At 46.1% G+C, this 14,885-nt stretch overlaps 1 protein-coding gene across 2 annotated transcripts in view; it reads left to right on the forward strand.

Moving 5' to 3' along the window:
* The first annotated feature begins 2,589 nt into the window (after positions 1–2,589).
* The window catches only part of MSN (moesin), a 66,686-nt gene continuing 54,390 nt past the window's right edge, over positions 2,590–14,885 (forward strand). Inside the window, exon 1 of one of the 2 annotated variants that reach the window (XM_081041812.1) lies at positions 2,590–2,856. In XM_081041812.1, the coding sequence (XP_080897938.1) occupies positions 2,845–2,856 (12 nt within the window). In that variant the 5' untranslated portion in view covers positions 2,590–2,844. Of the gene's footprint in view, positions 3,013–14,885 lie in introns of both variants that reach the window. The other variant, XM_081041813.1, reaches the window with a different exon arrangement.

Below are 14,885 nucleotides of genomic sequence, written 5' to 3' on the forward strand. Positions count from 1 at the left end.
TAAAACTCATCATATCTAATCCTAATTGTGGGAATTACTCTGGTCCTAGGAAGATTGAGCCAACTCTCAATTCACATAGGATCATGGTAAAGAGTGAGGTGGGGAGAGACCTCAATTTCTGACTTTATAGGCATGAAGTGTTTTACAAAGAGGTAGGAAACAAAGGTGTGTTTCCCTGGCCATCTTGAAGAACAAGAGAGCAAACACCTCAGCTGCCTCTGCTATGCTCTGCTCTGAAAATGGGGGAAGGAAGAGGAGGGGGGCTAACTGAGATGGGTCCTTTCTAGCCAGAGAATTTCAAGTCTAACCTTCAAGCAATATCCAGCTTCTTGACAATAATCACCAAGACCAGCTTCTGTCTGGTGAAGTGGGAGGGGAGACATTACTTCCCTTGTTCTAGCCTTCAAAATTTCTTGCTTGTATTAGTGCAACAGCTTAACTGAACTCTTTATCTTCTCTGTCACCCCCTAAATCCATTCTCTACACTAGTAGCCTAATCTTGGGTAAGTCCTTTCTTCTCTCTGATCCTCAGTTCCCCTGACCTTAATGGAAGCTGGACTAAACAGTCTCTGATAGTCTATACTTTCCTTCCATTTTCCATCCTTCTCCTTCAAAGAGAGCCAAGCCCATCCTTCTCTCAGTCTTCTTTCCGTCAACTTTCTTAGCTTCCCCATCCTCTGACCTCCCTTCCCCCATTTGAACTCCTGTGCCCCTTTTCCCTTTTAATAGTGTTCAGCTGCTTGCTTGACACTCACTAACCAGCCTGTTCTCTCTCTCTCCCACTCCCTTCTTCCCTCCCTTCTTTTTTCCCCTCCCTCCCTCCCATTCTCTTGTGTGTGTGCATGTGTGTTGGGGTGGGGTGTTGGCATGGGACATGGGGAATGACACACAGGGGGTTTCCATTTTCCACAATGGATAATGAAAGTTGGAGTCTCCAATCATCTTCCCCTCCCCCTATAGGTACTTAGCTTAGTTCCAGGCCCCTGTGGGCTGTAGGAGAATATGAATGAGGGAATCAGTGAGTTCTTTGAACTTCTAAGAGAAAAGGGCCATGGTGATGTTAAGTAATGTGATTGGCTGCCATTGCTACCCCTGCTGCTGAGGCTTTCTGGGGAGTGCTGCTCTTCCTCATGTCAACTGCTTAACTCAAGGAAATGGCTTGGTCAGGGATCCTTGTTTACCCTAGCAAACATTAATGGTTCTTGGCAGGCATGAGAGAAACTGAGGCACATTGACTCACGACACTGTTGAACTGGGAAGGCAGAGGAGCAGGAAATAGGACTACTGATTCCTGAATGTAAATGCAAGGCCACTCTTTACGCAACCCCGCTAGACTCATCTATTGTGCTAGGGAGTCTACTTCCTTTCTCATCCTTTTATAATGTCAGAGTGGGAAAGGACCTTGGAAACCCAGGAGTCTGACCCTTTCTTGTTACAGAAGGGGAAATTCAAGCCCAGAGAGGGGAAGGGACTTACCCAAGGCCACACAGTGGTCACAGAATGAGTTAATAGCAAAGCTAGGAGTAGAAGCTAGGTGTCCTGACCACTCCTCTCAAAAATCCTTTTCACTGCCCCAAGTTGGCTTATCATCCCTGATGTATGTGGTGCTCTACCTCACAAAGAATATTCAGAACAATTGCCAGTTGATAGGAGAAAAAAGGATTATGGCCAGCCACTTTCAAACTAAAACTCAGACTTAAGCAGTTAACTGCTACGGTCTAGAACACTGCTGTCCTGGGATTTTGTGACCTTGACAAGAAGTAGAAAGGGTGCTAGCAGACACATCCCAAGGGAGTGGACTGGGAGTACCTCTAATCTGGGGGAATTATAACCTTATCAGAAAGTGAATGCCATAAATCAGTGAATGTGTTGGGGGAGGGCTAAAGAATCAAGACATTGATTTGTAGAAGGAGGAGATTGGGATTTAAAGAAAGGAAAGTAGTAGAGGACAGATATGGGGAAAAGGAGCCCAATTCTGATGAAAATGAGGATTAAGCAAGGATAGGGAGGAAATAAAATGGGGAAAGGGACATAGAGGCCTACAGAAGAGAACTGATGAAGTGTTGGAGGAGTTGAGGCGGTTTAGCCAAGAGAAGCAAATTTTCAGGGGGACAGGAGATCTTCAGACCTCTGGGGAATTATGAGGGACAGCAGGGGATTGGAGTGGCCCCAGGGATCAGATGTAAGATCCACAGGTGGAAGCCCCAGAGAAAAGGAGTTCAGATCCACACAGAAAGAACATTCTAAGAGTCAGAGGTATCTTGAGAGGGAACGGGCAGTTTTGATAGGTAGCGAGCTCCCCATCAGTGGAAAGTTGCAGTCAGGGGCTGCTTAAGTCTCTGCCAGGGTGCAGCCCAGGGTGCGGCCTAGGGTCCGGCCCTGTTTGGGGGTGGGGCCGCAGGGCCCGGATGGCCCAGATGCAGAGGTCTAGGGGCGGTGAAGTGGGTGGGAGAGGAGCAGGGTGGGTATGGATTTGGGGGGGAGCCCCACTTGCGTCGCCCAGGCCCAGTCCAGCACCCACGTGGTTCGTGTGGCCGGCCTGGGCAGGGCTGGACTGGGCGGAGCGAGGCAGGCGGACAGCAAGGAGGCGGGCGAGAGGGCGGGGAGCGGCGCGGAAGCCCGGCCACATAAAGGAGCTGGCGGCGCGACGGGGGCGGCTCTTTCCTGGGTGGGGTTTGTGAAGTCGTGGCCCGTTAGCAGGAAGCCCAGCAGTCGCCCCGACTTTAGCGAGGGACCCAATCCGAGCCCCCAGCCCCCGGAGTCCGAGCGGTGTGTACCGTGTGCTCAGCGCTGCCCCACAGCTCCGAGCCAAACTTCGCCAACTCCGCCGCCTTTGCCGCCACCATGCCCAAGACGGTGAGTGTTCGGGGTGGGCGCTGCCGGCCCCAGCGTCTCTAACTGACCCTTGTAGCCTCTTGATGATGGCTGGGGACTTGGCCAGCTACCCGCCGGCTCGGGACGCCGCGCCCTACGCCAGGGCCTGTGGTCGGGAGGGGCAGGAGTGGAGTCCTGGTATGGCGCGCCCTTGGAGGGTGGGGGGCTTGAGGTGGTCCCGGGCAAGAAGTGTGGACTGGGCGGGGCTGTTAAGGTTCTCACATTCCAGTTCCCTACATCTGGGATGCGACCGTTGAGAAGGCTTCCTTGGGGGCCCAAGTTCTCTTGTCCCTGACAGGCCATGGGAGTGGGGGGAGAAGACTCTGGTCCGAAGGAGAACACGTCCCCCAATCCTGAAATTGGCGCCGTTCTGAAGCAAGGCTGTCACTGTCCAGGAGGGGCCATGGGAACCAAGAAGCAAGGTGGAAGGAGGGAGATCCTAAGGGCAGATACCGCACCCCCACTCACCTTCCCCACAGCCTCCCCAGGCGCCTCCAGCTGTTTCCCACTGGTGGGGGGGGGGGTAGGAGAGAGTTGTGGAAGGACTCATTGAGGCTGCTTGCTTTTACCCAAGTGCACTAACACTTCACTAGGCACCAATCTGAAGGGAGGTCTGCCCTACCTCCTAGGGGAGAAGACTGGGTTCTTCGTCCTCTCCACTCGCCAAATCCCTGCCCTTCCCATTACTTAATGACTCTCTATCCCCTCCTATCCCCTCCGGACTGTTCTGTGAGGTGTGGATTCTTTCTTGTGGGGCCACACCTTTCTAGAGTGGTGGTAGCTTCTAGGATCTGGTCTCTAACCCACTGGCTGTTATGAGAAGAGCAGAAGCCTCCTGGGAGTGGGGCCTAGGGGGGCCGGATGCCCAGGAGGGTGGGGTGGGGGAGGAGTGTGCCTGAATAATGAGCCCTGCTTGCTTTTGTGCAAGTCATGCCAAATGGCTGCTGGGGCCCTTCCTTTGCCCAGGAAGGCCTGGTGACCACCTTGGTTTGAGTCCCTTAGGCCAAGCAGCTTGTTGGACTGGACTAAGCTGTGCAGTTCTCCTGGAACCCTCTCTAGGACTGCCTGAGCCTTGTAGAGCTGAGATGGTGACTAGCCTTGAGAAGGGCTGGGGGTCTCTGGATGAGAGGAGTCAGGATCCAGTTCTTCGGGTGTGTGCTGAGCTTTGGTTGCCAGGTTGCTGTATTCCATCCTTATTGCCAAGTCATTCTTGCCTTTTCGAACCTTGTCCTTCAGAAGCACTAAGTTTTCAACAAGTATGTGCTTCTATCTCTTTTAAATTGTTGGTTTTACGCCATGGGGCTTTTCCACACTTACCCTCCCACCTCCAGGAGCCTCTCATTGGGTTTATCCCTGTGGTTGACTCTTTCACGCCTCTTAAGGTATAGATGGGCCTAAATAGGTGGGTGGATCTCTGGGAATAGACTGCCCATGACTTCTCTTCTCTAGTGGAATCTCTCATTTTCAATTCTGAGCTCTCTCACATTTAAACACAACTTGATGGGTCTGGAAATTGTCTCAAAGGGACCTTAACCATTCCATCTAAGTCAAAAATGGCAAAGAAGGTAGCATGGTGATCTTTATCCTGGGTATGGAGAGAGACTGGAGTATGGGCTGTTTGATGCTAAGCCTAGGGTACTGAACGTACCTGAATACTGAAGGCATTTTTATGCAGATTGACTGAAACTTGAATCAAGTTGGAAGGAGAGGGCTGAATTTTGATAGACTGGAAGATTTGGAGAATTTCCCATGCTGTTTGGCTCAAGGAATGATAAACTTCTAGGAGAAACAACTATATCATGCCTGTTAAGACCATACAATCTTAACTTGAAAGGGACCTCAGAGACTATTGATCTAATACCTCGCTCTCTTTCAACTAATGAAGGTAGTTAGGCCTATAGGGAGGACCTACCTAAGATCACATGGTGACAACCAAGATTGGGGTTTAGACTTTTTGATGCTCATCACATTGACCCTGTATTCTGACTCAATGATTGGGTTCTTGAAGTGGAGTCCCCTTTTCTGCCCAAAGCAAGTTGTCCCCTGTTCTCAAGCTTTCCTGGTCCTCAGATAAAAGGGAGTGGCTAATTTTAGCAAAGTAACCAATGTTGGCATTTGTATGGTCTCTTGGTGAGAGTTGGGGGTATCACAAGGTCCCTCCTGCTTTCTCATTTCTCATCTCAATGCTGAGGTGTCCAGGGGCACACCCTAGTTCACTGCATATCAGCTAGTAGCTTTAATGAAGGGAGAAAATTCCTTGTTCTCCACTCCTTCACTAGTGTACTTTAGGCTATTTCTGGAGTATGACAGATAGGGAAGGGTAGTGGAAAAATCAAATCCGCTCATTCACATGAACCATGTCTACAATCTGTCCAGGATTGGTTTCACTTTTACAACCCGTTGTCTCCCTCAGTCAATCTGAATCTGTTAAGACATGCCCCTCTGCATGCCCTCCCTCCCAATTCTTTTTTTGAATTTATTGGGGTGACAATTGTTAGTAAAATTCCATAGATTTCAGGTGTACAATTCTGTATTACATTATCTATAAATCCCATTGTGCGTTCACCACCCAGAGTCAGTTCTCCTTCCATCACCATATATTTGAACCCCCTTACCAATATCTTCCACCGCCCACCCTCCCTTATCCTCATGGTAACCACTAAACTATTGTCTGTGTCTATGAGTTTATGTTTCTCATTTGTTTGTCTTGTTCTTTTGTTGTTTTTGGTTTATATACCACATAACAGTGAAATCATAGGGTTCTCTGCCTTTTCTGTCTGACGCCAATTCTAATATTCTGCTTCTAGTTGCCAGTTTCCTGGGTCTGTTTTAGTAGCCAGAATGGAGAACTTATCAACTGCCATCTCTACTTTCTGGTGATGTTAAAACAGTTAAAAAAAAAAAAGGCCTTTCTTCCTTTCTACCCTCTATAACTGTTTTTAGATCACAAAGTCTTTGGGACACTCTTGGATTCCCTAAAAAGAGATTATTTTGAATGTTCAAGGTGTTTTTGAGATTTGGTTTGTTAGAGTTGAAAAGTTTCACAACTGTCAAGTCCAACCCTTCTCATGATATAGATGTGGGAACTGAGGCCCACCCAGGGAAGGACTGACCTAGAGTGGTGCAGCATGTCAGTAGCAAAGCAGGACTTGAATCTGGGTCTTAGTTAGAGGGTTAGTCTTGGTAAAACCTTTTCAATTTCCTGGGTTTTTGCCTGAGCTCAGCAGGTCAAGGGAAAGGTGGTTAAGTGGTCACTGATGGGACCATTCATGTTAGCAGACATAGAGCCCAGCTCCTTGAAGTACTTGAAAGCTTCTAGGTCTGCATTTGGCTAAACTTTAACAGGGGCAGTGTGGACTGTTTATTCTCCTGCCATTCCTAGCATTGCTTGAGCCACTTGAGTGGCACTAAAGTGGTACTTGGTGAATAGGAGGCAGAATCTCAGTCTTTTTTTAACCTTTGAACTAGCCCTGCCTACAGACTTCAGGGTGGGGCAATGGATCAGGAATGGAGGTTATGTGAGAGAAGGGTGACTCTTTGCATCTTGCATCTCTCCACTTCTTTGGTAATCCAGTTCACTCGTCCCTTTGTGAAAATGTAGATGATAGAGACAGAGCAGGAACCATCTTGGAGATTTCCTTTAAGCTTCTCTTTGAATAGCCCTCTGGGCAGAGAGGGGCTGGTAGGGCAGGAGGGCATTCATGGGACCTTTGAAGGCACCAACTAATCTATACTCTCTCGTGTTAGGCTTGGAGACGGGAAGGTTGCTCTGTGAGTGGATGACAGAGATGGTTTTGACCACTAGTCAGCTAACTCACAATTATTCTCTAGCTGCCTGTAACAATAGCTTGTTTTAAGGGTGTTCTTACTTTTCTCTTCCTCCTCTCAAGAGACTGCTTTACTTAATGGTGGAGCTAGAAGGGACATTTAGAGGTCATCTGGTCTATCTCCCTGACTCCAAATCCAGTTCTCTCTGGATGAGATAATAGTTACATATATTGCGAACCCTGTTCGAATGGTGTTGCTTGGCAACAATGTGTCTAGGTCCCTTTTGTATCTTCCTGGGAGTCCCCCCCCACTGGAATTTCTAGCCTCAAGTTCCCCAGAGGGGACAAGATCAGGCTACCAACACTGCTAGGGTTGGGCCTTTCACGGCTAGAGTTACTGATTGGCATCATTACTGGCTGGGAACAGTCTGTTTCTGATTTTTCAAAGATAGAACTGAGTTTATCATGTACATCTTTCCCAACTCACAATCTTTTTTCCCTGCTACCCCATCCCACTCTTCTGCCCCTATAGGAAAAAACAGAGTACAAAGGTGGTCTCCTTTGGGGCAGACTGTTGGTCAAGTGAAGGAGGTGCTCTTGTCATGATTGGCTGGCTTTGCTGTTCATCCCTCCTCCCATTTCATGCTTGATAGAGCTGAAAAACTTTTCAATTCCAGGTTCTGATTTGTGGTACAGAAGCGATTACTTGGAGGGTTAGCTCAGGGATACATTGATTTGGAGCATGGGTGTTGGGAAATGGCAAATAACCCTGAACTGAGAATTTTTCTTCTCTTTCCATGTAAAAAGATTATCTTTCCTGTTCTCAGTAAACTGATCCAAATGAAGTACGCCTTTAAGGCAAATCTCTTCTTCAGGCCCTCAGTTTCTCTAGCTTGTCATGAAGGAAGTGTACTGTAACAGTAATAGGTGTACTCTAGGGACTCTTCCAGTACTGATATTCTTGAAACATTCTTTCCTCAAAATTTGAGTGCTTTCCATGTACTAGGCAGTATACTGGGCTATGCTGGGAATACAAAGTTGAACAGCACTTGCTAAAGTGTATCTACTTGTCCCCTTACACCTCTGGAGTGCTGTTTCTTCTGGGTACTTAGTTTGGGATGGAGAGTTTATTGCTTGGAAGTTGGTTTATTTCATTAGTAGCTCTGAGAAGAACACTGGCATGAGTGTTCTTGGCCATTTCCTCTTGAGTCTATGGAGGGGAAAGGATTATGTCTTACTGAGGAACAAGAAAGAAACCAAATGAGAGCCTCAGATAAACAGTGAAAACTTCATGAGTTCCCCTCCCTTTCTTCTCACTGCCTGTCAATAGCATATACCGCTTGTAGCTCTTCTGAAAGGCCAGGAAGTTACTAGGCTATGTTTCATATTTCCTTTTAAACTTGTGAGTGTGGTAGTTAGATATATTGGTAGACACTGAGGAGGTGGTGGACATAAACCAACGTCCTAATGTGTCTACCACCAGTGAGCTGAGGGCTAGCTGTGGTGGGGTGCAGCATTTCAAATGCATCTCTCCTTAGGATGACCCAGAACTTCCTCAGCCTTAAGCTTCCCTTTAACCAATTATTCTGAATGGTCTAGGTTTCTTACAGGAGTGATTTGAACCACAGAGCAACTGAACTGGCCTTAAACTTTTTAGTTCAACCTTTATGCTTTAGATGGGGACACCAAACCCCAGAAAAGGGAAGTGATTTGAGTGAACTGGTAATAGGGCTGGGACTAAAATCCACCATGCCTGGCCCCTAGTATACGAGAGGAACTTTGTATGTCTGCCTTGTAAATGACACTCTGCAGGGTGCTCAGTGTTTTCTCTCTCTGTGCTGAGGGCGACTTGACCATAGTGTTATTGTGGTCATGGGAAGAGCAAGTCCTTCTGAGTGTGTAGAGCTGACCTCAGAGGTTAGTTTATGTGGAGATAGTTCGGGCTCTGACTGTGCCTTTGGGACTCTTTGTAGCACTTCCCAGGAAGGTAAGTGCTCTGCTTTGACTCTGAAGGGTGGTAGAAGGTGGGATGTGTGCACTGAACGGCTGTAAGGAGAGGAGACTAGCCACATTTTCCTGCTTGAGACTAGGCTTCACTGTCCTAAGAATTTTTATGGAGTAGAGTTACTTCTTTTCCATATTCATAGCTAGAGGGGCCAGCCCACTTGTTTGGGATCATATAAAGTTGGTAATAGTTTTGGCAGGAGAACTTGGCTTTCCTGATTCCATGTTAGTGGTCTCTTATTGGACTTGCCTGTCTTAGAAGGATGACTCTTTTCACCCAGGGGACACAGACTTCCAGAGAATCGGCCCTGTGGTGATTATGTTAACAAGATGGCTGCAATGGAGTTCCCCTAAATAGCTTCTGCTGTAGCAGGTTTCAGTCAGTGGGTGATTCACTTCTGAGGCCTCAGAATGAGTTTTTTCTCTTCCTTCCTGCCCCTCACCCAAATTCCCCGCTTTCTCCTTGCCATTTAAAATTTTAAGCTCTGACTTTGTATTTTCACTCAGTGCTCCAGCTTGACCTGTTGTTCCTTGAGTTAGGAGAATATTATGGTACTTTCCTTTCCACTTTGATGACAATTTTGCTGCTGTGGCAACCATTGAATACAGACTGCAGCCCCCTGGCCTCAACCTTCACTACTTATCTCTAGGTGTTGTAGGCTAAACCTGGGGCAGGTAGCTAGCTAGAAAAGTTCTTTTCAAGCTTTCATACTGTGTTTCCCCGAAAATAAGACCTAGCTGGACAATCAGCTCTAATGCATCTTTTGGAGCAAAAATTAATATAAGACCCGGTATTATATTATATTATATTATTATATTATACCCGGTCTTATAGTAAAATACGAACGGGTCTTATATTAATTTTTGCTCCAAAAGACACATTACATATGATTGTCTGGCTAGGTCTTATTTTTGGGGAAACATGGTCGAAAGGGAGCATAAAGTAGTGGTAAAAAGTACATGCTCTGGAACCAGATTGCTTGGGCTCAAATCCCCACTCTGTGACCAATTAGGTGTATAGCCTTGGGCAAGTTACTTAACTTCTGTGCTTCATTTTTCTCAACTGTAAAGTGAAGATAATAATAGTGCCTATCTTGTAGGGGTGTTGTGAAAATTAAATGAGGCAATTCATGTAAAATGCTTAAAAGTGTGTCTAGCATCTAATAGGGGCTATGCATATGTTAGCTATTATGATTATTTATACAACTACTATCTGCCCAACCCTTTGCTAGGTAGAATGGGTAAGAAAGAAGGCAGGCACCTGCATTCTCACCATTTGAGTGGTTGCTAGGTACTATTTACTATAATGGACACAAATAAATGAATAGAGGATACAGTTGCTGCTTTTGCAGGTCTACTATTTAATTGGAGATTTAGGGCTAACTCACTTAAAAAGTTTGAAAAAATACATACATGTCATTTTCTAGAGATTTTAAGAAGGTAGTTTACTGGGACATGAACAGGGACTTGAAGGATGTGTATACTTGGGGGCATTGGCCATTCTGGGTGGGAGAGTGATGTGGTTTTGATATGTGGGCATGAAATGAAGGAAGGCTTGAAGTGCTGATTGTTTCAAGGGGAGCCACAGAGTACATGTGAGCATAGACTAAGTTCCTGGTGCTGAGGTCTGTTGGAGCCAACAGTCTTATCTCAGTTGGCAAAACTTCTGAAGGGGTTTGTTGGGAGACTGTACCTTGGGTTTTCCAGAATTGGGTGAATTAACTAAAACAAATTTTGTTGTTTTTGTTGCCCAAGTAGATATGTGAGAGGCTCTTCATGTTTCCATATTGGTTAAACCAAGGAATAGAGCTCAGTGATTACTCTCTATGTCAGCAACCTAAAAACAACTTTCAGTTCTCCTAATGGCTTTACTATTAGATAGGTATTTGGGATAGAATTGAAATGTGTGAGGACTTCTTAGTGTGTGATTGTGAGAGGGTAAGAAGTGTGGCATTTTCTGGGTAGGGCACAGCTCTAGCATCTGGACCTTAAACTTGTAGAAATGGTCCTTTGGGTGATTTTCAAAGCACAATTTTTTGGCTGTGCCTGATGACAGAACCAGATTTAATGCTGCTTTCAATGGGCTTCTTGTGGCATAAGGTAAGTGTTGACATAGCTCCTAGGTAGGCCACTGGTATGGTGACCTACCACTGTGCTTGTTTTGCAGTAATGTTTTGCCAGATAGTTCCTGTGATTGGTGACTGAAAATTTAAGTTTCTTTCCATCCGTGATAACCCTTCTACTTTGGGGGAATTTGGTAGATACTTTGTGTGGCCAGGGTATCAATCAGGGCCTAATGAGAGAAAAGTTGAGATGTGAGCATTTGGTCATACAAAACAAAGTATAATCCTGAGAAATCCTTTCCTCCGTATATATGTGGGAGTTCACAGGGGGCAGAGCCTGGGAGGAGTAACAAGGCATGCCTATCAGGCTTGGTCAGCTTTTCCTTTCCTCTCTTGAGTCCTGGCCTCCCCCAAATACCTGGGAAGGATCAAGGCTTGTTTTTCTCCAGTGAAGTGTGTTTAGATAAGGTTCCTGACCTTACTGTCTTGGTCTAATCTGCCCGCTGCCTTTTTCAGAAAGCTCAGCCTGAAGGTTAGATTAAGTACAACTAGAGACTCTTACCTGTTGTAATCTTTAATTGGGGTTGACTAATCTGTGGAATGGAGTTGGAGGGTGGGGGTCAAGGTAACAGCCAATTTGGCTGTCAGTAGTTAAGTTGTACAAATCTTTGCTATCTTCAAGGGCTTTAAGTGAGCTAAATTCCTCTCCAAATGTCCTTGCAGATACTCCTGGGAGACTGACTAACCCATAGCAGTTTTCTTGCTGAGAACAAAGGTCACTTAACCTTTTTGCCTTTGATTTTTTTTTCTTTTCTCTAACATGAAAGTATCAACAGTATCAGAAATCTGTATCCATAGTACAGCAAATCCCCCTTCCCCAGGTCGTTACTCCTCTGGGCACCTGGGCCATGGTGAATCTAACATGCTTGGTGAGAATATCTGCCATTTTGCTTCAGGGTTACATCACACATCTCTGCTGGTAGTTTGAGAGCTGTTCCAGCAGGGCCTGAGGTGGGCCTGGGGAAAATCAAGCCTAGTTACCTTTCTCTCTGCCATAGCCTGGGCATTTTCCTAAGGTTGGGAGTTTGCCTCCTGGCCTTAGGCCAGTTGCCAGAGGAAACCAATGACTAAAGGCTTCCTCCCTGCGACATCACCTTCTGGAACCTTTCCTGATGATTCTCTACCAGTCAAGTATGCCTTATTTGGCTATTTTCTCCCCCCTCAAATGCCCTTCGCCACCTCAACTTGTACTCTGTTCTCCTTTGGTACAGGGAACGCCTTCCTCAAGTTTATATAGTTTCACTTGCAAACTTTTCTCTTTGTTTAGGGCCTGTTTAAAGCAGGAGGTGATACTCTGATAGGAGGAATGGGAGAGGAGAGAGGAAGATAGGAGAGCTCTGGAATGACTGATTTCTCCACCCTGCTTTCTTATTTCTCCTTGCTCTGTCGACCCAGCCCAGTCACCCCTTCTAGCTTCTTACCTAGAACTCTGGTAGCCTAGGAGCAGTCTTGCTTGGCCTGAAAAGGCTCAGAGTATGGGGCTGGGGTGGGGCAGGGTAGGGCAGGGGCTATCAGCATCTGAAACTATTCCTCTGGAGTAGGTAAAGCCTTCCAGTTGCTAAGTACTTTGTGTGCCTTTTGTATACCTATGGTTTTTAAATGGCTTTCCTGAGTGGGCTTGGTCCAATGTCCCTCTGCCTCCCATTCCCAGTACTGAGCTGTCTAGCCCTAGGTCAGAAGAGCTGAGCTTTTGACACTTAGCTTGGGTAACCTCTCTCTCTCTCTTTTTAAATGCTTTTTGGTAGAAATGGTAGAAATGAATAGAAGAAATGAATAGAAATGAATAGAATAGTGTACCAAATCAGGATATCCGGTTTTCATTCTCTCCCTGTGTGACTTTGGGCAAGCCACTATTGTGGGCCTTAGTTTTCTTATCTGGAAAATGAAACATTGGCTTCTTCTGACTTTCTGATTACCTGTGCCCAGTCTTTAAGAAGATACTAAGGAGTTCTTGGAAAGACTATAATAGAGCAGAGAGCAGTGACTGGAGAAGTTGCACTCTGCTCTTTAGAATGACATTGGGAGTGTTGTTTTCCTCCTCTCCCACCCCAACCAGCTATCAATGTGTAAAGTAGTCCTCTCTATTTCAGTGAGCTCTGCGTAGAGGTATTGGATCCACCAAACACAGAGCTCGCTGTGGGCATCCTGGCTCAGAGAGACACACTGTTGACTGAGTGTTTTGGGTGGGGCCTTGGAATCCAGCCTGTAAACCACAGTTGCTAGCTATTTTGGGTCATTGGTGACTCCAGGAAAAATAGAAGACCCTTGAATTGGTCATTGTTCTAGCAGAGAAGGGGAAGACCAAGAAACAAACCAAAACTGAATGCAAATGTGATTTGACTTCCTCTACCCCCTTCCCCCACAACATCCCTCTCTTTAAGGCTATGACGTTGCTTTTGGCTGAGTCTTAAATTGCTAAACTCCCCTTCCCCTTCCCCTGTCTGAGTCACTGATGTCTATGTTGCCCTTGGATGGGGAGCGCTAGGTGATGTGGGTTTGGGTGGAGTGAAGCAGAGGGACTTCTAGTGAGGGAGATTGCCCCACGCCTGGCTTTCAGCCATCAAGTGATCCTGCATTTTGTGAATATGACTTCCTTTGGTGTTAGACCGGTAGATCAAAGGAGAGGGATTTCTGAATTTCCCCTGAGGCACTGATGGGCCGATGGGGCATAAGCAAATTCCTGGAGATGGTGTACCCTTGGCTAGATCTGTTTTCATTCTTCTTCTTCCTTAGTGACATTTTATACAGTGCTTGCATGTGAATCAAGGATCCAGGCTGTATCTCAGCCACCTAGGGGTTGGCCATGAGCATGATTTTCACTTCCCCTGAGCTGCCTGGAGGGAGAACAAGATAGAAATCTTCTTGGCACCTGTCTTCCTTCCTTAGGGAAAAGTGCCTAGGGCAGTTTTCAGAGAAGGCTTAGTGGGTAGAGCTGGGTAATGCTTTTGCATGGAAGATTCTTCCCCAGCATTGAGCTGGAATGGCTTCTGGGTCATGCAGGAGCTTGCTGTTGGGAGCAGCCACCTTGCTGGCAGCTTTTCCTTCTTAGGGGCCTCACATGGGTTGTTAAGGATTCCAGTTGCAGGTGGTAGATTAGAATGGCTGTTGCTGAGGGAGAGTAGGCAAGCACGTGGAGGGGGGAGAAGTAGAAGGAAAGAAGAGTGAAATGGGAAAAGATTGATTCTTTATTTTTATATTTCCCCTTTTTATGAAACCTGACATGGCATATGACAAAGTTTAGCCAATAGAGGCAAACTCTTCTATAAGCCCACCATTTTAACATAGCAATTTTTATTTATGTGTATTTCTTGTCACATCTCATATATGTATCTTAGTTTCCCATGATGTAGTCATGGTGTACATAAAACATCCTACTTCTTTATCCTTACTTATCGCTAAAAACTTAGGTAAATGCCATTTAGTTTTTAAAAATGACTGTTGTAACGGCTTTACAAAATTCCATCCAATGGCTATGTCATAATTTACTTAACCACTCCCCTGTAAGGGGAGAGGGGCATTTGTATTGCTCCGAGCATTTGCCAGTTTTCATAACACTGCAGTGAATGTGAACAAGACAAAATATAAACCCCTTATTATGGTATACCGGGAGAACATTTTGATCCCTGGCTCAAGCCTAGCTCCTTCTCCAGACTTTGCTCCCACTTCTCCCCACATGTACGTTATGCTGTAGCTTTATGGGGTCAAGTTTCCCCAAGTAAGTCAGACCTTGTATATCTTTTAGGTTTAGCATATGCTTTTTCTTTCGGCTTGAAGTGTCAAGTGTCTCTTCTTCACTTCCCCCCCACTCCATGTCACTTCCACTAGAAGCTTCCTTTAATACTCCCAGGTAGTATTAGTTACACCATCTTCTGTGTGCCCACTGTGCTTTGTAGGAATTTCTGTTATTATATTTAACATGTGGTATTGCAGCCATCTGGGCTCCCAGGATTTCTTCTTCAGTAAACTTCTGAATTTGAAAGTTTCTAACTCCCCTACCTCAAGAAGGGGTTGTTGTCCAGGTGGAGGTGGTTAGGGATGGTCAGGCCTTTGAAGAGTATATAATCAGTTACAGACATTGAGGGGGAGAAGCAACAGTAATATATGCAAGGGATCCAAC

Source organism: Rhinolophus hipposideros, assembly GCF_964194185.1.
Source record: "Rhinolophus hipposideros genome assembly, chromosome: X".
Classification (NCBI taxonomy): Eukaryota; Metazoa; Chordata; class Mammalia; order Chiroptera; family Rhinolophidae; genus Rhinolophus; species Rhinolophus hipposideros.